At 44.9% G+C, this 21868-nt stretch overlaps 1 protein-coding gene across 6 annotated transcripts in view; it reads left to right on the forward strand.

The window, feature by feature from the left end:
• Positions 1-21868, forward strand: part of LOC135913307 (uncharacterized) — a 568389-nt gene that overhangs the window by 51841 nt on the left and 494680 nt on the right. For all 6 annotated transcript variants that reach the window (XM_070541258.1, XM_065445900.2, XM_065445902.2 and 3 more), the window contains exons 10-11: positions 5167-5392; positions 17177-17333. In XM_070541258.1, the coding sequence (XP_070397359.1) occupies positions 5167-5392; positions 17177-17333 (383 nt within the window). The remainder of the gene's footprint in view (positions 1-5166; positions 5393-17176; positions 17334-21868) is intronic.

The raw sequence follows: 21868 nt of genomic DNA on the forward strand, positions 1-21868 counted from the left end.
ACAAGCTTTCGAAGTAGAAATGCACAAGCCCCATTCAAGCCGTGCACACTAAGTTTGAACCGATGCTGATCCAGTGTGACGAAGGTTATACACCTGCGGAGCCGTCGAGTTTCGCGCGCCCGCTACCGGCGGACCTGGATATTTGTAAGCAAGCAGTTAGGACGAGGAAAACTGTTTTCATGGTTCAGTTCTGGCCATATCGACTTCAGATCTACTATATAGTGTTCGCGTTTCACGGTACGCACGCAATAAGCGGGAAGCGGCGACACAGCGCTGTGCCAACATCCGTACGTCACCGTTCTCGAAGACTGCCACTCGCATTCGCTACGTGGATGGTTCGTGTTGCTATGCTGATGTATTTCGCAATTCTAAATACAGAACGTTTACCTCCGCGTCAAACGGGAAACAACAGGCGGTGCATTCGGTATACAGCATGCATCAACAACCTCCTGGCTCAGTTATACCAACGGTGTCAGTGGTGGCACCTGCGTTTATGCGAGAGAACTAGACAGCCTCCAAATGGAGCGCTTATGCGAGCACGGTTTTCTCTAAATATTTAACGCAACACGCTAACTGTAGGTATGATCAAGCTAAGTAAAAGCGATAATCAGTAATAAAGGCATGTTGTATATGTGTCTGGTTCAGTCGCACTTGTTAAGGGACTCGGCTCCTTATATTTTGACTTGTCTCCGGATGGAACGACGCCATCCATGTGCGCAGATATGTACTCTTTTGCCCCGCTTTTACAGTATTTTGTACATGTGTACATGTATACATGTATATGTATGTACCTATCGCAGGAGACGAAATATCTGATCAAGAAACGCCAATGTATGAAAGCCTCTAACCCTACAGCTAGAATAGAACTGGCAGAACTTTCCTAGTTAATCAACAAGCATAAGACAGCTGACATAAGGAAGCATAATATGGATAAAATTGAACATGCTCTCAGGAACGGAGGAAGCCTAAAAGCCGTGAAGAATAAACTAGGAATAGGCAAGAATCGGATGTATGCGGTAAGAGACAAAACTGGCAATATCATTACTAATATGGATGAGATAGTTCAAGTGGCTGAGGAGTTCTATAGAGATTTATACAGCACCAGTGGCACCCACGACGATAATAGAAGAGAGAAGAGCCTAGTGGAATTAGAAATCCCACAAGTCACGCCGGAAAAAGTAAAGAAAGCCTTGGGAACTATGCAAAGGGGGAAGGCAGCTGGGGAAGATCAGGTAACAGCAGATTTGTTGAAGGATGGTGGGCAGATTGTTCTAGAAAAACTGACACCCTGTATGCGGAATGCCTCATGACTTCGAGTGTACCGGAATCTTGGAAGAACGCTAACATAATCCTAATCCATAAGAAAGGGGACGCCAAAGGCTTGAAAAATTATAGACCGATCAGCTTACTGTCCGTTGCCTACAAAGTATTTACTAAGGTAATCACAAATAGAATCAGGAACCCCTTAGACTTCTGTCAACTAAAGGACCAGGCAGGATTCCGTAAAGGTTACTCAACAATAGACCACATTCACACTATCAATCAGGGGATAGAAAAATGTGCGGAATATAACCAACCCTTATATATAGCTTTCATTGATTACGAGAAAGCATTTGATTTTGTCGAAACCTCAGCAGTCATGGAGGCATTACGGAATCAGGGTGCAGACATGTATGTAAAGATACTGAAAGATATCTATAGCGGCTCCACAGCCACCATAGTCCTACATAAAGAAAGCAACAAAATCCCAATAAAGAAAGGCGTCGGGCAGGGTGATACGATCTCTCCAATGCTATTCACAGTGTGTTTACAGGAGGCATTCAGAGACCCGGACAGGGAAGAATTGGGGATAAGAATAATGGAGAATACCTTAATAACTTGCGATTCGCTGATGGTATTGCCTTGCTTAGTAACTCAGGGGACCAATTGCAATGCATGCTCACAGACTTGGAGAGACAAAACAGAAGGGTGGGTCCAAAAATTTATCTGCAGAAAACTAAAGTAATGTTTACCAGTCTCGGAAGAGAACAGCACTTTACGATAGGTAGCGAGGCACAGGAAGTGGTAAGGGAATAGATCTACTTAGGGTAGGTAGTGACCGCGTATCCGGATCACGAGACTGAAATAATCAGAAGGATAAGAATGAGCTGGGGTGCGTTTGGCAGGCACTTCCAGATCATGAACAGCAGGTCGCCATAATTATCCCTCAAGAGGAAAGTGTATAACAGCTGCACCAGTACTCACATATGGTGCAGAAACCTGGAGGCTTACGAAAAGGGTTCTACTTAAATTGAGGACTACGCAACGAGCTATGGAAAGAAGAATTATGAGTGTGACGTTAGGGGATAAGAAAAGAGCAGATTGGGTGAGGGAACAAGCGTGAGTTAATGACATCTTAGTTGAAATAAAAAAAAAGGAATGGGCATTGGCAGGACATGTAATGCGGGGGGAAGATAACCGATGGTCAAAAACGGTTACGGACTGGATTCCAAGGGAAGGGAAGCGTAGCGGGGGGCGGCAGAAAGTTAGGTGGGCAGATGAGATTAAGTTTGCAGGGACAGCATGGCCACAATTAGTACAGGACCGGGGTAGTTGGAGAAGTATGGGAGAGGCCTTTGCCCTGCAGTGGGCATAACCAGGCTGATGATGATGCTGATGTATATGTATATATATGTATACGCAAATGTATTGTGGAACCGACAGTATATGTCGGTTCCACAATATTTGGAGGCATAACAAAGATCTGTGGCGGCCGATGCCGAACTAAACAAACGCGCCACATTGGTGAGTTCGCGGAAGGCTGTACTCGAAGGCTTTTTGAATGCGCGAAATATGTAAACAATACGTAGAAGGAAAAAAAAAACGAGCCGCAAGTGCCAGAAATGGCGACAACGAACTCCAAGGCAGCCGCGTCGGCAGACGGAACTCAGCCGCACTGTTAGCACAACGGCGCACTCAGGCCTGGTCACCCAGTAGTCAGTGAGTGCTACATGGCTTCCAGTACCGAGGTACTGCCCCGTGGAATCATTAATTATTCATGATCCACAAAACACACAACCGATGCGTTCTCAGCGTAGGCGCAGAAACACAACTGGCCAAAGCGCCGGCCCTCTTCCAAGACGTTTCCAGCGCAGTGCGGCTGAGGGTAGCCCTCAAAAATAAAATAAGGCGGATTACGCGTGTTGTGCGAGCCTCCGGGCGACAACAAAAGAAAGACGTCATCATGTCATGCAATTCATGTCCTGTACATTATGACAATAAGGCTGCTCACGTGATTGTATGGACATTAAGGTCATGCTATGACACGTCATGACATTCATGCCGTGACATTCACATCATCTCATTAATGTCATGCATGCATGTCACGAATAGATATCACGTCACTGATGCAAGTAATGTCATGCCTTGATAGGTCATTCATGTCATGCCGTGCGCGTCATGAATTCATGACATTTTGTTCGTGCCTCTCGTGTCATAATAGATGTACTGATATACACGTTATGACAGGTACGCCAATAATATTAGGACATGTTATGCATGTATGTTATACACATCCTGTTATATATCCCAGTTAAAGAAATGACCATGACAGCTGATATCACGACGGCGTAAGAGGCTAGATAGACTCAAGGTGCCTAATCAGGCAGATATTGCTTCGCATCAAAACGTGTGGTTTCCCTACAAATATCGTTTTGAGCACGCGAGGCATTATAAAATATTTCTATGCGACCGTACTTTCGTCGAAGTGCTAAACAACAGGCCAATGTAAGCGCGGAAGTGCGATTACTTCGGTGCTTTTTTTACATCATTGATTAATTTGTGGCCGGATAACCTATTATATTTTTAGCGCAGCTAAGTCGGCAGATCATCATGATTAGCCGGCATAAACGTGACTCTTCTCAGTGAATATGCATCTCCGGAGACGACCAGTCGCTTGCACTTCCAATACAACCGAAGGTCGCGAGAGGCAGTGAAAATGACTGAGCAACGGAGCTTTAACGCTACTGAATATAATAATATATTATTATAGTAACAATTGTGGTAAGAATTCACGGATTACCACTGTCAGGACAGAATGCGCAGCACTGAGCTGGTCAGCGCTGTAACCTTTGAGAAGAAGCTAGAAGGAAAAGTAAGCGCAATCTGGTATCGCTTCATTGCAGGACTCGAACGCAACGACTTGGGAGCGTTCTCTCACCCCAAGAGGTCAAAACAATGCAGCGTGCAAACTATCAATAGCACTGTCGTTATGTATGCGCTTTACGATTGAAGGCATCATCCAGAAGGCGCGAGCAGGACTTTTTTGCACTTAAACGTGTCGTTCTTTATCGGGAAGGCGAAGCCAGAGGGCACTCGCTCGTTGGCGATGCCATCCCGTGTTAAAAATAATAAAATAATGATAATAAAAAAAGCAAACGCGCAGCGGCCTTATGAACGGTCTATATATGAAATATTTTGTTTTGAAAATAAAAGTTTTGTGTTTGCTTCGTCCAGCGGGTATGGGCTATGTCCGGGACTCTGCGAAGCGCGTGTAACCATTAACCTGGTGAAAGGGCCTTTGCTCTAATCAGCAGCTGAAGCAGATGACTTCGCCATCTGCCAGTCGGGAACGAAACTGGTGCTTGTCTGGAAATGTTCGTAACACTCTTCTCAACAGGCTCCCAAGCAAACGTGACAGAGAAAAAGCCTGCGGAAAATGAAGTTTGAATTTGTCAGTATGCGCTGTTGATTCAAAGAAGAGTGCGTGTCCAGCGATGGTGACTCGTACACTGAGCTAGCTTTCTCTGAGCCATCAACTTGCCAATCTTTCGTAGAGAACAAGAAGCCCTTTATTTCGTCGTCTTCGCGTTCTCCGTATAATGATCGCAGTTATTTAGGGAGAATTTTTTTCATTTGTTGAATAATAAATATCAGCCATATTTACTGGAATTTCAATTATTTTCAGTTTCCAAAATTTTCTGCACAAAACAGGGTTCGGCCCAAAGCTGCCGGCCTGGTCCCTCCCTATTTTGCTCTCCGTCCATGTCATAAGTGTGGTAGCACATCGAAGGATATAATAATAATACGCTACACGCTATGAATCGCCGAACAGTTCAGTTTGAATAGCTCGGCTCGTGTTCGAAGTTGGGGGCCTTCTAACGACGCCCGCGCCCTGGTCCATTCCAGCGAAGCCCCCGCCAAGTCGCGCCCCCATGATCTGCGTGTTTGGCGACGAGCTGCGGTCGTGGATGAAGTTTCCCCCGGACGGACTCTGTGACTACATCTTCTTTGACGCCATGGAGAAGGAAGGAGGCAACAAGCTGGGCGGTCCGTACCAAGAAAACTTCCGGCACTTCCTTGACATGGCCGCAGTGTACACGACAAGCGAGTTCGGCGTCGGTTTTGAGTACACGTGAGTATTTTTGGGAAGTTCTAGAACAGCAAATGCGTGAATGTGAATGAACATTTATTTAAACAGGATGACGCCTCTGCAGAAGTATTGAGAAAAGAGGAGAGCGGCAAGTTAAGCGTAGTGATCACCTTTAAGTTTCCCGCGTTCTCAAGTTGCGGATTTCGATCACACGCCTGAAGACAGCAATGACACCACAATACTATTATAAGTTCACTTTCAAAGTAACAATTAATGAAAAAAAATGCTCTAAATAAACAAATTGGCAAATGATAAATATTTCGAAAGTGCGATGGTAGGTCGTTTCAAGCGACAAGAGCTAGGGTTTGGCAAGTGTATATCAGCTGGAGAACTGTTGTTTAGTATGATAATAATGTTGGTCTATATATTTGGTATTCATCGTAGTTTCCCAGGACGTTTGTCAATAGAGGGCTGGCATTGAAATTGTTCAAACCCAATAGGAATAGTAAGTATTGCATGCATTCATTTATGATTGCGATAACTTGCGTTAATCCCCTTGTTGCACGGGCACTTTAAACTGCCGCTCATTTGAGTGGCCGTGGACACTAAAACTACCATTGAACTAAAGAACAGCTTATTAGGAGTTACACAGCACTTCCACGTTTAGTTGAGTTAATTGTCACACGTCGTCATGTGATAGCGACGTAGAAGCATCTGTAAATGACCAAAGAAAGGTTTCTTTGCTATTTCTTTTACTTTAACTTCTTTTAAAGCAAGAATGTTTCGCAAATGTGTTTTTCTTTTAATTTTACTACAACGTTTTCTTTTTTACTAACAGGCAGGTAAATAACTGAGATAATCCATTGCCTATCCTCTAATTTTCGTGTTTACAAGCTTTCTTTTTCGAAGTGTCCCCGCTAGTTTTTGTGATGGGGGGTATCGGTCACCACGTGTGGCCTGGGCCACTGAGCCGGGTGGCAGCGGACAAAATGATCGACGCCAGTGCTGACAAAGGAAAGGGAGTTTATTCTTCGCAGAACTCGCACTTATTAACATGCATGCAACAGCCATGTAACTGGCGCACTCAGATACGTCTCCCAAATACCGATAAGCATGCCGGCCATTAACTCGGACGAAACGAACTGCTTGACAGGCGCATGAGAAGCATCTTCCTACGCCAAACTATCCACATCCGCCCCGCTGGAGGCAGCCATCTTGGTAGTTGACTTTATTCGGCTGGGATTGCCGATCTGGGTTGAAGTCAACGGCCGTTCGGACGTCACTGACAGTTACAGCTGCCGTGCAGCACCACTCCACTACCGATGGAGCCAACGACCGTTAACCTCAACGGCAGTTCAAAGTGCGCGTGTTACACTCAGTATGTTATTCTTACAACTTATTTTAGAGCAGTAGGTCTTCAACTTGTTGAATAATTCGGCATTACGTTATTTACGAATCATCAAGAAATTGCGAGTCTCAACAGTAAGCGTAGCTAATTCGAGAAAACTTCCCGAGATAACGGAAAGCATTCAGGCAGATGTTTTTTTTTCATATTTTAAACACTCGCTCGTGTATTCGATAATCAAGAAGGAGATCGAATTGCACAAACTCAGCGGCAAATAAAACTATTAATTAGCATGATGATGTATAGGGTTTTTTGGCGCAAGGCCCAGGGATGGCCAAAGAGCGCATTAACTTACAAAAGTACTGCCATAGAACCTTGCTCCAAGAAGTCTAACGCACAAAATAGCAGGGTCGTTTCAAACTGAAAGATCGAAGCCTAAACAAATTCCCATATAGCGATAGCAGTCGAAACCACCCTAACGAAACAATGCTAAGTGTGAGCCTACTTCCTGCACGCGCGCTCATCGGGCGCATGAATGCACCTCGCCTTCAGGCGCATATCACATATATGGAGAAAATATGCGAAAAATGAATTACGATGCTCGGCTGTCGCATTTATATAAGCGGGGCTGTCGACTAGTTGATTCTATTGAATCAGCGGAGAGCCATTTTTATTAACGCATAAATGAAGACAACCATCAGAGGTGTCGCAGTTTTATTTTCATTTGGAAGCCAATACATAATACTATATTTCCAAAAGAAATAACAAAACGAACTTCACAAAGTCACAGCTCTGATAAGCATTGGTTGTGTGGCCCGTGATGCAGCCAGCTGCTCAATGGTTTCACCCATGTTTCATTATGTTTAGCAGAAGAAACATTTGAGAGTGATGCTTGGCAAAAGTCCCGCTAGTGGCCTGATGTTTTGCAGTAGAGAATGAGGTGAAGAAGATAATGAACGTGAAACACGGGTCACCGATCGCTCGCCAGTATATCCATGTGAACGTAATGCGCATTTCCACAGCCTAAGCCTACAGTAGATTCTTAGGTATCATATTGTGTCGCGGCTTCTGAGGTTACGTCTGCCTGCTTTATTTTAGAAACTGTGCTAGTGCGCTTCTAGTCCATGATGCAAAACAATATTTTAAATTTTTTTTCTCCTTGTGATTTAAAACAAATGTGAAGTATTGACGTACACTAACACAGTGGTTTGAAAGAAAAGGTATAACATTTTTTGGCGCCCTACAATCGCTATGAATATTACGGTGTTTTGAAGCCAAGGTATGAGAAAGTACAAAAATTTATAAGTAATATAACCCGCTTTATTCGTGCATTGTCCGCAAAATCTAGATAAAATTGCTATAAGCAGCTTAGACTCAAAGCATAGTTGAATGTAAAGCTGTCTCTCAACGTGAATTAACAGCGCGAAATACGCAAACATGGCACGAATGAAAAGGGTTGCGCCTTTCTTTCTGGAAGGATTTACTGGAAGGTGCTACCAGTAGGATATCACATCAAAAAGACAAGGGCTATAGCTGCGTCAATGAGCCTTTGATTTCTTTGTATGCGGATTCCTCGATGAGTATATTACATACTCAAACATTTTCTTTCTTCTGTGTCTACTAAAGGGCTTGTGTGGGTGTGTGCGTGAGCGCACTTTGAAGCAACGATAGTGGGACCCATTTAGGCCCCCTATCAATGTTATATATTTAATAACTGGTCGAGTGGTGAAATGAATTTTACTGTCACCGCTCTGCTGTAAATAAACCTAAAAAAGTGGACCCGCACCAGCTTCAAAACACAATAAATCTTTTTGTGCCCCACATTGTGCTATAAAGTCTACAAAGCACACATGAATACTGTTCATAGCGACAAATATACGCACTGATAAAAACAAACGTAAGCGATCAGGACATCATGATTGAAGTTAGAACAGGAAGAAGGCATAAAATACAAGAATAGAAACTCCTTTCAGCATGTTAAGCTGTCTGTCAAACAGTCCTTCCTTGTTGAACAGGAAAAGACAATACAGCTAAATGAGGTTCGTGCGATTATCTACTTATTTTAATTTTGCGTACTGTCATACCTTACGAGGATTCATTATAGTGAGAAGCTTTCAAATAAAACGAAGACTCACAAGCACGAATAAAGGTTTGGAGGAAACCACAAAAAGGCATCACATTGCGTAGTGCTACTGTAAGAATGAAGGCTCACTTAGTACAATAAGGTATGAGAACGGGCTAGACAAAGAACGGCAGACAAGGTGGGACGAAGACAAGCGCTGCCTTCGTCCCACCTCGTTTGCCATTCTTCGTCTCGTCCTGCGCTGTTTAAACAAGATTACTTAGTACTGACATAAACAGCAGTCTACACAAAATTGTGTAAATTTAATTCAGGCACAATTATGTCAGAAATAATATAACGCATCTTCAAAGATACGAAAAACATAAAATGCGACGCACCTGCAAACTCGCTGGCATGGAAAGCTTTAACGCAGAAAGCACTGCCATTTCTGCTACTTCGATAAAATTATTGATTAAAAATATTTACAATTTAAATTTGTTATTGTGCGTACAAGAATAATTTTTTTTTCACTCAGAAGCTTAGTACGAAAAATAATTATGATCTTTTATAGCTTTCCCTACAAGAACGGTATATCGAGGCAACCAACAATTGCACAAATCCACAATTACATGCGGAAATTTCAACCACAGTTGAATTTTAATAAGAATATAGGCAGTACTTGCACTTAGCGACGAGAGAATGGTGAACGATTTTTATTCATTTAAGCATAATACATATAATTTATTGTTATTATGATATTTAATACCCGCTGCGCTAGTGAGTGGCTACAGCATTTTGCTGTCGAGCCCGAGGTCGGGATTCGCGTCGTGTTAAAATCATCGGCATGTGCTTCTGATGTTGCTCTGTACAGCGGCAAACATCGCAAGGGACATCCGTATAGGACTACAATAGAAGTTAACGGGTGTGGTATGCAATATACATGCACCACTGCACGGTTCCGGACTAGCGATTTCTCGGGTCGTTGACTGCTGGTTGCCAGTGGGAGATCCCGAAGTCCTCCCATACAACCTTTCTCTGCAGTGACACTTTCTTGCTGTGTATGTCTTTTTCCTAATTTTAGGGCTCGTTGGCACCTGTGAACAAAGCGCATTCCGATACTGCAACGGCTCAAATAGAGATCGATGTGGCTGTCATACCTCGATAGCTGAGCGGGCGACTTCGGCAGGCTTTGAAGCTGGCGAACCGACACCAGGGTGGCTAGACTGGGAGCTATGAAAACCTGCCGCTCCCAGCTTGCTGGGATGCGCGATCCCGCCACAGTGGCGCTGTCGTCGAAGGCGCGGTGGCTGCTCGCGGTGGCTGTGGCATCGCGCTCGCGCCGCGTGTTCATTTCGCAGGTGGAAGTTGCTATTCAACAAAAATATTGCTATTTCATGATATATGGCTTATAGGAATGCGCAACTACCAGCAAAATATTGTGGCCATACTGCAACCACTCTTCGATAAATGTATTTTGAAGGTAGCGTATTTTTATTAGAATTGTTGCGAATGCAAAACGGTCTCTACATATTTTTACATGATGTATCGAAGTAGTTAAGGAGAACAGCCAGGGGATGATACAGCGGGAGTGTGGTGTCTTTCGCCGATGCTTCATTGTTCTATTGCTATGAAATAAACGTGCGCTAACGCGGAAGACATTTATTTTTTTTTGTTTGTTTCACATACCCTCAAGTGCCAAAGCATTATAAAGGGGAGCGGTGTACATGCGAAAAACAATAATAACAATTACTACGCGTCTATATAAATATAATATAGTATATATATAATACTATAATGACTCTCAATACGGCAGTCGCTCTGATTTATTGCGAATGATCGTGTCCATTCATGTATTCTCTGTGTCTCAACGCACCTTTGAGTGGCGCCTAAGGTCGTGCATCACGGGTATATATGACGTAATAGTCCTGCGGAAACCCGCAAGGTAGAGAGAAGTAATGAATAAAGGGAAAATCAGACATCCACCCTATCATAGCAATTGCTACAACTCTGAGGCTTTTCTTTCGAGGTTTCCTTTGTAGCAATTGCTGCGATTGGGCGGATGTCTGATTTTCCCTTTCTTCACGGGTATATATGGTCAATGTTGCGGAGAGATTGAGGCTGAATTTTGTTTCATGGCTTTATAACACACAGCTTTATCAGCAGCATTACACATGACTCAGTGGCGGATGAAGCTTTAGGCTATGCAAGGCTTCAGCCTCATTATGTTAAATTGTTTCACTTGCTGCTCGGTTGAAGCCCTTCAAAAGATATTAATCCTTTAGATAAAAAAAAATCCAACAGGTAGCTCGGGTAGTTCTGTGCAATGCTTGGCAACCAGTTTGACACGCTACTGCCAGCAGTACGTAGGCTGCTTCCAATTTTTGAATGCATGCGCATTGTGTTAAATATACGTTGGCCTTCTTAATTCAACAGCATGAGCCAAGTTGTGCAGTGAGTCTGATAACTACAGCAGGCTGAAGCCTTCCAAAATCCTATTGTTTCCATATGTCAGTAGGCACTTCCACTGCAGTGCTGTCTCTCCCTTGGTACATCGCCGGCATTCCTGCGTATGAGAGAACCTGCTTTCTTTTCACGTTACCTGCAATATATTATAGAAGGCGAGCGTCGCTGCGTTTCTCTGTACAGATAGTCAGTATTCCTTCCACGGCCGCTTCTGCTGCCTCCATGGGAAATGTAGCAGTAGACCCTCCTGTTGGGTCTCATTTCACTGTAACCTCCTATACAGTGCACATACAGAGTAATTCCCCCACAGAACTCTGTAAGCCCAGCATAGCCTGCTCCCAACTCAAGTTGCTCTTTGAATGCCGTCGCACGGAAAAGGGGCACTTTTCGGTGCATTGCATTGAGGGACAAAACAGCATGGGTGACCTTCTTTTTTTGACGGTATCCTTAATGACTAAGCGGCGATAACGCGACAAAGCTTTGCAAAAAAGTCGCGGTTTCCCCCAACAAGCGAACCATCGTTTACGATAGCAGATTAGTAGACAGCTATACGAAGTAACGATTGTAGTTTTATCGGCCATTTAAACTTGTAAACATTCGTTACCTAAATTAACAAGCATGAATTCACGCGCACAGAAGCAAACATAAACACATCTCATTCGATGATCGCGGACACTCGCTGGCAAAACGCCGCAGAAGCAGTGAGCGAATTGACCATCGTGCTGCCTCTCGTTTCAACGCGAACTAAGCGTCAAAAATACAACGCACACGAAGCTCTGAGCCCCGGGTGCATCAGACGATGTACTAACCGCAGATTGCTTTCGAAATAATGTGCACGTGGCCGAGCCATACGCAGAAGCCGCCGAAGTAGAGCCTCCTCCTCCTCCTTCCCTCCCCCAGAACTTTTCGCGCGACGGAAGACGTCGCGCTTCTTTCCTGCCTTGTACTGCCTTGCGCGCGCGATGGAAGACGGCGTACTTCCTCCTCGCTTTCCTTCCTTGCGCGCTCGAGACTGAGCCGACGGTCACACGCTTTCACTCGCACATACAGAATACGGCGCGCGGCGTCGATGTTATCACCCTTGGACTTTATACGCATCTCACGGCCAAAGGCGACGGCAGAAATGCGCCTGGAGTGTCCATATAATTGGTATCGCAATAAAACACGTGGAACGGTAACCTCTTAATGTAAACACTCCAATTCTATCAATCTCTTCCTTGCTTTTTTAACTCAAACGTCTCTTACTTATCTCGACATCTGACCACTCCCGGCACCCCTGACCGCAGCGCCCTATCTAGACCTACCGGAGGAATCGCACAAGGCGACGCTTCCGGGCAAGGGAAATGCCCCTCGCTGTTCAGACCACCCAGTTCTAGGCACCCTTCCGACACAGGGACACTGCGCTGCGCTTCTCCGCCGTTAAAATTATGGGACAATGGCTACAGCTTAAATTGGATTGGATCACTGCCGGACACCGAATCGTGGGACAGCGTGCTGTGTGACTACTTTTGATACATCAACCAAAATATAGATAGTTTTTTTGAAATATCTTTAATAATATATAAATTTGACAGACATATAACTACTTGTATTGGGAAGAAGTGGTGTTCAAAACCAAACGTCTGTGACGTGTTTCCGGCTCCCGATATCGATACTGCTGGATTAAACTAGCAAACGCATAGCAGAAGCATGGCCTTGGAGATTGGCTATTACTATATCGCGTCTATGATGTATATTTTGCTTCTGTAGTCGTTCATGCAGCCAGCGAAAGCAAAGTCCTCGAGATCTGTTACGCTGCTGAGCTCGAGGTTGACGGTTTGATTCAGACCCTAGAGGCCGCTTTTCTGTGGAGGAAAAATGCTAAAATGCTCGTATACTTAGACATAGGTGGATGTTAACGAACTACAGGGGGTCAAAATATTAATCAGGAGTCCCCACTAGGGCGTGCTTCATGATTACATTTTGATATCATTTTAAATTCAAGAATTTAACATATCCCACTGACAAAAGGGGGACAGGAGGGGTGCTCATAATCGACCTTTTTGCAATGATGAAAAGTTTAGTACGCTCGCTCCATGTTGCAGAATTAGTGGCTTGTACTGGGTGACTCAATATTCAGAAAGTTTTCATAAGCATGTTCTTAAATGTAACGTAACACGTCTGTGCACTGTAATGTTTTAATGCCAATGGCATAGCGAGAAAAAAAAAGCATTAAAATATCTGTAATTGTCGACTTAAGTTGCAATTTTAAGGATATGTCAGTTACTCGTTTCGGCTCTCTCAAAAAGAACTCTGATTACGTGTCCAATGCGGTGCAGAAACATGTAATTATATTGTGAATTACTAACCTATTACTAACCTACTATTGTGAATTACTAACCTACTAGACTTTCCAATTGCATTTTTTCATATTAGGCCACCGATCTATGTCCGAACTTAAGTATATCCTAGACATGCTTATTTATCTTTAACTAATGGACGATAAAAACAAGAAGCCCTCTGGACATCTTGATCGCATGCTCAGAGAACATCAGACTGGGATATGGACTTGTTTTTGTACGTCCTAATGCCGTCCGTCCTGCGTATTCAGATGGATGCACTTGTGGCGGATGTCCCACGGATATCTGTGGTGGTGCTCGAATTCAAAGTCCCAAGGCACCACCGAATAATGACGGTTGTTATCTACTGGGAACGCCGTCACCAGGAGCAATTGACTTTGAGAGAAAGACACATGCAGGCACTGCAGTCTTTACTATCCTTCTAGATGTACGCAGTGCCAGGCATGTTATCTACTAAATTGCTCACTGCTAAAACAAATGATACATAAATAGGCTCATTGTAACAAATATACGTGATCAATAGCCTAATTTCTTTATTAAGCCAACCTTTCTAACCTTTCTTTAAGTAACTTTAAAAAGATAGGTAAGCAAAAGTACGGCACATTATTGCGACCTCGCGGATATGCCTGATGATTATTGTATGAAGCACGAGTCGCCATGGTGGCGTACTGGATATGGCACTGCGCTTCTAAACCAGAGTGCGCGGGATCGAATCCCGGCTACGGTGGTCGCATGTCGATGGCGGTGAAATGCACAAGCGCCCGTGTGCCGTGCATTTGATGCACATAAAGAACCCCAGGGGATAGAAACTAAACCGGAGTCCCACACTACGGCTTACTTCGTAATCAAGTCGTGGTTTTCGTGCGTAAGACCTCAGGAATTAATTTTTTTTATTGTGTGACATAGATATGAGCAATATGAGCTAGAATGCGCGACGCTATGGCGTTGTAGCTCATACACAACGTGATAGTACATGCAGGGGTAACACTTGGAGCAGGAAGTACTCACAGAAGAAGCAAATACGATGAAGTATCACGACGGTGGTGACCATGTATGACAGTGAGTCCTTTAGCGCTCAAGTACAGAAGGGCAGTGCAAGAGACGTAGGCAAAGCGCTCAGTGTTGTATATGCGCACTAGAAGGCTAAAATGAAACAACTTAGGTACCCAAACTTGCATTCTTTTACGAAGGGAAGCATGTACCACATAGCGAGCTACCTGATACGCGCGTACTCTTCGCAGCGCGCCGCAGCCTGCCGCCGTCATGACAGAGCTGGAAGTTGGCTAACGAAGACGGAGCATAAGGACAACTGTAGTTATTTCGTGTATATATGCAAGGTTCATGATCTTGGATTGTTGCGCGAAGTGACACGGACACAGAGTTGAAGCAGACAGGACGAGCGCTGTGCTCGTCCTGTCTGCTTCTAGTCTCTGTCTAGTCTGTCAGTCTGTCTAGTCTAGTCTGCTTCTAATTTTGTCTTGTAGTGCTCGTCCTGTCTGCCTGTAGTCTGTGTCCGTGTCACTTCGCGCTACAATCCAAGATCACGTTACCGTACCAACTCACCCAACTTCCTATCCTTATGCAAGGTTCATTCAGCAGAGTTTGCTCCATATTTTCAGGCTGCAGGGAGCTGTGACAGCTTTATTTCTATGTGGCAACTTTCTGTCCCACTGCCAGCGAGCTGTTTCTTGAGTCCCATCTGGTCACTCTGGCTTCCTAGCTGAAAATAAGAGCATGGAAATATCTGCCTAAATTCCGCGTCATTGCTTTTTGACATTTCGGTTCAGTGTCGCATTCGAGCTTGCAAGTGGAAATGTGTACAACTTATATGAGCCACTACCACTCAGAGGAGACAAAAGCTGAAACCTTAACAAGAAAGCGGTAACATTGGGGATGTATGCCATCTGCATTGTGATGGGAGGGCGTCGGAAGGTTATGTATGGCCGATGGCGGGGGCGTTCTATTTGCTCCTATCTTGTGCAGTTCAATACATTTCTTGACGACGAATTCAAGAAGTTAAAATGTAAAGGTGATAAATCACTACAAAATGTGTATGGCTATACTCGTAACTACATGCAGACGAAACTTTGAGTGCAATTGGTCTTTCGAAAAGACCAAACGTGTTTCACTAGCCTTATACAGTGAAAGCTCGTTAATTCGAACTTCAATAATTCGAATTTATGGATAATTCGAACTGTACGATTTGGTCCGGCCAAGCTCCACAGAAGTCTATGTATAAAAAAGCCCGTTAATTCGAACGCGAGAAGGTTCCCTCACGGATAATTCGAACTACGCTCGCCTGGCACACGGCCTACTGCCTACACAGAAGGCTGTATTGCCTCCGAAACGGAGAGAACGGCGAGAGAAGGCAAAATCGGAAAAAAATCTAACCGACGCGGGGTCAGCCAGAAGGCAGCGGCGGCTGCCGCCTCTCCGTTCTACGTAACCTCCAAGACTTCTTGCCCGTTGCGAATCTCGGAGGCTTTGCAAATCTTGTACAGCTGCTAATGTTGTGCGGAGATGGCACGGCAAGCGCCAAAACACAGCGAATCAAGTACGTCGCAGCTGCGCTTGCAATCAAGAACCAACGAATCAGGGCCTTCGCCACCTTCACATGTTCACCGTCTTTGTCTCGGCAGGCTTCATCGGTTGTGCACCTCTGTTTTCAGCTTAGGAGGTATCGGCCGTCACGATTCATTGTGACGGTGTTAAGCCTCGGCTAACGTTCGTTTCGGTGGACATCGGTGGTGGGGCACAGTCGGACCCAGAGCTTCGACTTGAAGATGGCGTGTGCCCGCGGCAAACGCCATCACTTTCTGACATGCCCTACTGCTTCCAAATCGCAGTGTACTGTTGCTCTCCTTCACTTTCGTTAGTTCGAACTTTCGTTAATTCGAACTGAAGCGGCTTCCCCTTGCGGTTCGAATTAACGAGCTTTTACTGTACTATGTTTCGAGGTTTGCACTAAGGTAAACGTGACACAAAAGAAAAAAAGCGCGAATACATATAACTCGAGTTATTCAGTTCTTACAGCGCACACCACATAAATGTTTCATATATATATATATCTATACGCTTATCAGGTGCCAATTCTTTCAGTGCATTTAAAACTTGCTTTCATCGCGTTTCTTGCATCTACAGGATCATAAAAAGCGCCCAGCTTCAGAGTAGATTAAGAACTTTCAATTCTTTAGTGTGTTTTGTCAATTTTACAGAATGTGGACTCCAGGCACAAACACAAACTCGCCACAGGACATAAGATATGAGAACCTAACTATTTCATGTTATAAACCGGAAATTCACGTATCGAGCTGTTTGAAAAAAATGCCTGCTGTAACACACTGACAAACAATGGAAAAAGTGAACCTGCTACATACGATGAAATACTCACACCGAGCAAAAACACACAACCGCTTACTCTCTACTTGCTTTACTAAAACATTTTGCACGCGCTATTCAAATGTGCAGCACAATTCCAATCAGATATGTTTTAGACAGTATGCGACTCATTTTAAGTATCATTGGCTTCATCAGTGTTCTTGCTGTTGATCTATCATCTTGGGGTGCACATTTATGTTCACAGCAGCTGAAAAAGATACAAATACATTCTGTTTCAGGAGCTGGTCTACCGTACACAAACTGATCAAGGAGCCTGACGCGGAGCGACAGCTGCGTGATCTCGTGACTAAAAAAATTGCGCACTTTGGATTCTTAAATACTCACGTCTACAACTTTGGTGTCCGGGACCTCATAGGACTCCTACAAATTCTCAAGGTATTGAGAAACGTATCCTCGGTGTAGCTAAGAAGTCGCTGTTTCGCCCGAAAGACGAATCCTCGATTGCGATAGCCAACTAGTATATGACTGCTATATGAAGTAAAGATAGTATTATCGGCCATATAACTTGTAAACTAAAAGACATGTTTTTTTGCCGCAATTTCACACACACAAAAAGAAGACAGACAAAGACCACACGGGCGGCTCCATGTCGGACGCCCGTGTTGTCTTTATGTGTCTTCCTTTTGTGTGTATTAAATTGCGTCAAGAAACATGTCTTTTAGCAAGCCCCAACTAGGCCAACAAGCAGTTCTGTTGCAACCTTGTAAACATTTACTTACTAAATTAACAAGCACGATGTCACGCACGCGTAGTTAGACATTAACAAATTTCACTCAATGACTGCGGAAACTCGCAGTCAGACCGCTGGAGTGAGCAAGCGCAGCAGCAGCAGCGAGCGAATCGGCCTTCGTGCTGCCTCTCACATCAACGCGAATTAAGCGTCGAAAGGACAGCGCATACGAAGCTAACAGCACTCGAAGTACTTCGTCCAGCTCACTGATTACTTTCAAGACAGTGCGCCCGTGCGGCCGTGCCGTACTCAGCAGCCGCCGCAGTATAACGCCCCTCCCCCACCTTCTCTCCCCCCCCCCAACGCCTCGCGCGCCACGGAAGACGGCGCGCATCCTTCCCGGTTTCCTCCCTTACGCTCGCGAGACCGAGCCACCACAGTCGGGTGACTCTCGGAAGTTTCCCTCGCGCATACAGCATACGGCGTGTGGCGATGATGTTATTCGTGCCTGGACTTGTGGCAGCCTCACAGCAGCACCGCAGCAGCCGAGACGCCCTCTCCCAGCTTTCACCATCGCTCGAATATTGCCGCGTTACGTGCGGGGAAAGGGGGATGGTGCGAGGATGCGAAACCGAGCTGCCGAGGTTGAACGGTGCCGAAAATAAAGTCAGTGGCTTTGTTCCTCAGGGACTCATTACTCGCTTCTGTGTGCCCTATCCAGCCGCACTCGTGTCCCTCGCGACTGACTTTATACGGAACGTCACGGCAACGGTGCCAACGATGGCAGAAATGCATCTAGAAGCCGCACATAGCTGCTATCGCAATAAAATTACATGCGCGTTTGCAATCGTCAGTTAGCGTCCACAGAATGAGGCGTTACGTATGTAAGGTCAGACGAAGGCGTAGAGCTCTTCGTGTTACCTGCTAAAAGCGTGAGTCTACTTGCGTTCTCACCATTCGTACACTGAACTTGACAGAGCAGGTGAGGAGATTTGAGCAGGCCTCACAAATTGTAGGGCCGTCGTGTGCGCTCGTCTCTGTTTTTCATCTTAACATAAAAGAGTTCAGGGACGCTTTGATATCGGTCCAATTTTGCAGAGATCGCATTTTGTGGAGATAAGTATTCCATACTACGCGTGGCACTGTTGCACAGACGAAAGCGAATTCGTATTGGTTTTCTTGAAATCAAGCTGTAACAACAGTGCCAATTATGGGGACCATAGAATTGACGTTTCTGCAAATGTAATTAAATTTTAGCGAGAAACATTGTTTGCCGCGCGTCGTCAGCGGTCACGCACAAGAGCTGAGTTGAGATGTGACAAGAGTAATATGCGAAACTGTAACTTGTGTACTTGTTCTCCATTGTAGCATCTCACGTGGCAGTGCCTAGGTCTACAGGCGAGTCCAGCACTCTTTGTGCGTCACTGTGCGGACATTTCAACTCTCGCCAACTGCTTGCCAGCGCTAGTATAAGGTCGTGTACTCCTTGAATTATTAGAGTGATTCTACGCGAAACGTTCTAGGCTTAGCGTTTTAGCACGTCCGATTTCATTCCGAAAACAATTCGTGAATAATTCTGTGCGATTTGTCTTCGTGAACTATTTTTGCAAGAAAAATTATTTCTGCCTTTTACAACAATTTGAATGCTGCGGTGGTGGGCGAAGCCAAGGTTACAAAAACCGAACAAAAAAATCCTGCATAAATACAATACTACACGGTCCTCCTTACCGGTCTGTTAGCTTCCATAAAATGAATCGCACCTTCTTGTGGTTTCCTATACTGGCAGCCACTATGTTTTGTCACGATGGGCCGTGCGGTGAAGAATTACGGTGTGTCTCGGCCGAGCTTGTCCTTTCTTAAAAAAAAGAATTCTACAAGTCGTACAGACGCAACAGAACTGCGTGGCCCGACATGACAGTTGGTGTTAAGTGCATTAAAGATTATTGAGGTTGATGGGAGAGTACTTTCGATGTGGAAGAGGCACAAACACTGAAAAATGTGTGAAACTCCTCATGTTCAGGTACGTAAGGATTGCCGATAGGGTCAAAGTAAAGATGCGTGGTTAAATTCTTCTGGAAACGTGTACAGAAGAGAGTCATTTGTGAAACGTTATTTGGAGAACGGTTTGTTTTAGGCCAGAAAGTAATTTTTCTGCTGGGCGTCTACCACGGCCACAGGCGGACGGCCCGTAAGTTCGCTTCACTTCGCCCCTCGCTTTCTGGCAACGGAAAGATGCGACCACGCCGCTGAAAAGTTCGTACGCTGCTTTGTGATCTCACGTGGCTGGTATAGGAAACGTGGCTTAATTGAATTAACGGCTGCTGATTAGTACTGGGACCTGGTGTTTCATTGCGACGTCGCTGCATTCGCGCACGTACGACAGGCGCAGTGCGATTCGGATTACAAACCGGGTTTCGGGCGCTTTCGGGTGGTTGCCGTTTTCACTTCCGGGCCGACTGTCTTTGGCCCTTGAAACGCATGTGTGGTTGAGAACCAGGTGAGCCCTACATCAACGATTATCTGCGATGACGGCACGAAATTGTGAAAGGTGACCCTAACATTGAGGGAGATGGCTGACAGTTCAGCATTTCCTTTCAGCCATTTTCTCTGGCACACAGAGCACAAATAAGCCATTGATGAATTTTTCCTAGCTGATGGTTTGGAGCGCCTGGTAGAGCCTCTGAACAGTGGTGCTGGCTGGCAACCGATTCGCGGTACCGCCAGCCCTGTCACTAGCGCTCTTGTTACGATCGTCGCAAAAAAGTTCTACTCTACAGATAAAATAATCTCGTTTTTATGGCAGCAAAATTACCATATTTTCTTTGTTTTGTACTGTCATGAGGCACTATCTAAAAATAGGGAACTATGATACATGTGGTTGGCAATCACAAGTAAATCACAAGTAATTTAATCACCAGTCCCTTCCGAGCGATGGTGTGCGACGGAGGGATGTAATGTCACTGGCTTATTTACCGAGTGATAGGATTAGGGAGCATTTTGCACGAGAAAAATATGCTTTTCTGCGGCATGCAGTTGAAGAATCAACTCGTCACATTGGAGGTTTGTTTTGCGCTCAGTTCTTTTAATTACTTCGCCTGTTTTATGCTCATGAATATTTGCAACTTGGGATCATTTCGCATGTCTAGAGGCTTCTCGAAAAATTCGGTTGGATTGCAGATTAAATTGCATCCAGCCTGCAGGGCACAGCACTGATCGTATGCTGAACATAGATCTGGTTGATTCAGTGTTGAAGACGTAAAGCATCAGCTATACCACACCAGATTTTTCGTAAGCCAAGAAATAAAAATTGCTTCAAAATTCTTGATGCTTGCCTTCAGACGTACAAGCTATAAGTACAGAAGCACTGGCACGTCCACTATCACGTCTTCCTTTCGTAATATCGGCAACACTAGAAGAAGCAATAGTAGCGTCTCGTTGTCTGCGTTCAAAGCTAGAATCTTCTTCAAAGGCACGCAGTCAAAGAGTACAAACACTACTTGATCTCTCGCCATCCGTTCTGCATGCGTGGGCGTCAGCCCAGTAATTGTCAGGTGGCGTCGTCGTTCAAGATCTTTATTGTAACCACATTTAGCTGTGCAGAGCAACATGTTGTCAGTATAAAAGCACAAACGTTCCATGTAAAACCTGACCACACCTTTCGCAATGCTTACGTTACGATGATACCACGAGGTGCGACCGAAAGACGAACTACAGATCATGCCCGCAATGTCGGCGATGTGATCGCCAGAGCAAAGTTCGCCTGTGTCGAAGCTGGGCAGAAGAAACCAAGTGGGCACACGGCTACGAAGCACAAACTACGCGCGCCCAGATCGAGTGAGCGGTCTAGAAGAAAGAACGTACTGTTTTTATACAAAGTCCCAACCATCAAGCACGAAAATTTAAAAATATGCAAATGCCACGTAACCACAGAATCACGGTGCCACAGAACCAAGGTAACGTTGTTTGCCGTCGCTTGGAGATAGTGAAATTATTTTTTTTTCATTCTGCCTAAATACACAATTGCTCTTAATTAATTAAACAACTTCTCAAATATTTCGCTCCAATGAAAGAGAGAGAGATAATTTAATTGAAAGAAGGCAGCGAGGTCGGCCTGAGCTAAGGTGCTCTAGCCTGCTACTCTGCACAGGGGGAGGGGGAACGGGGACATAAAGATGTGATGAGGGATGATGACATAGCAAGAGGGATGCGCAAAGGCGAAAGCAAGTTCCACACTCTGATG

This window comes from Dermacentor albipictus, chromosome 6, assembly GCF_038994185.2.
Source record: "Dermacentor albipictus isolate Rhodes 1998 colony chromosome 6, USDA_Dalb.pri_finalv2, whole genome shotgun sequence".
In the NCBI taxonomy this organism is placed as follows: Eukaryota; Metazoa; Arthropoda; class Arachnida; order Ixodida; family Ixodidae; genus Dermacentor; species Dermacentor albipictus.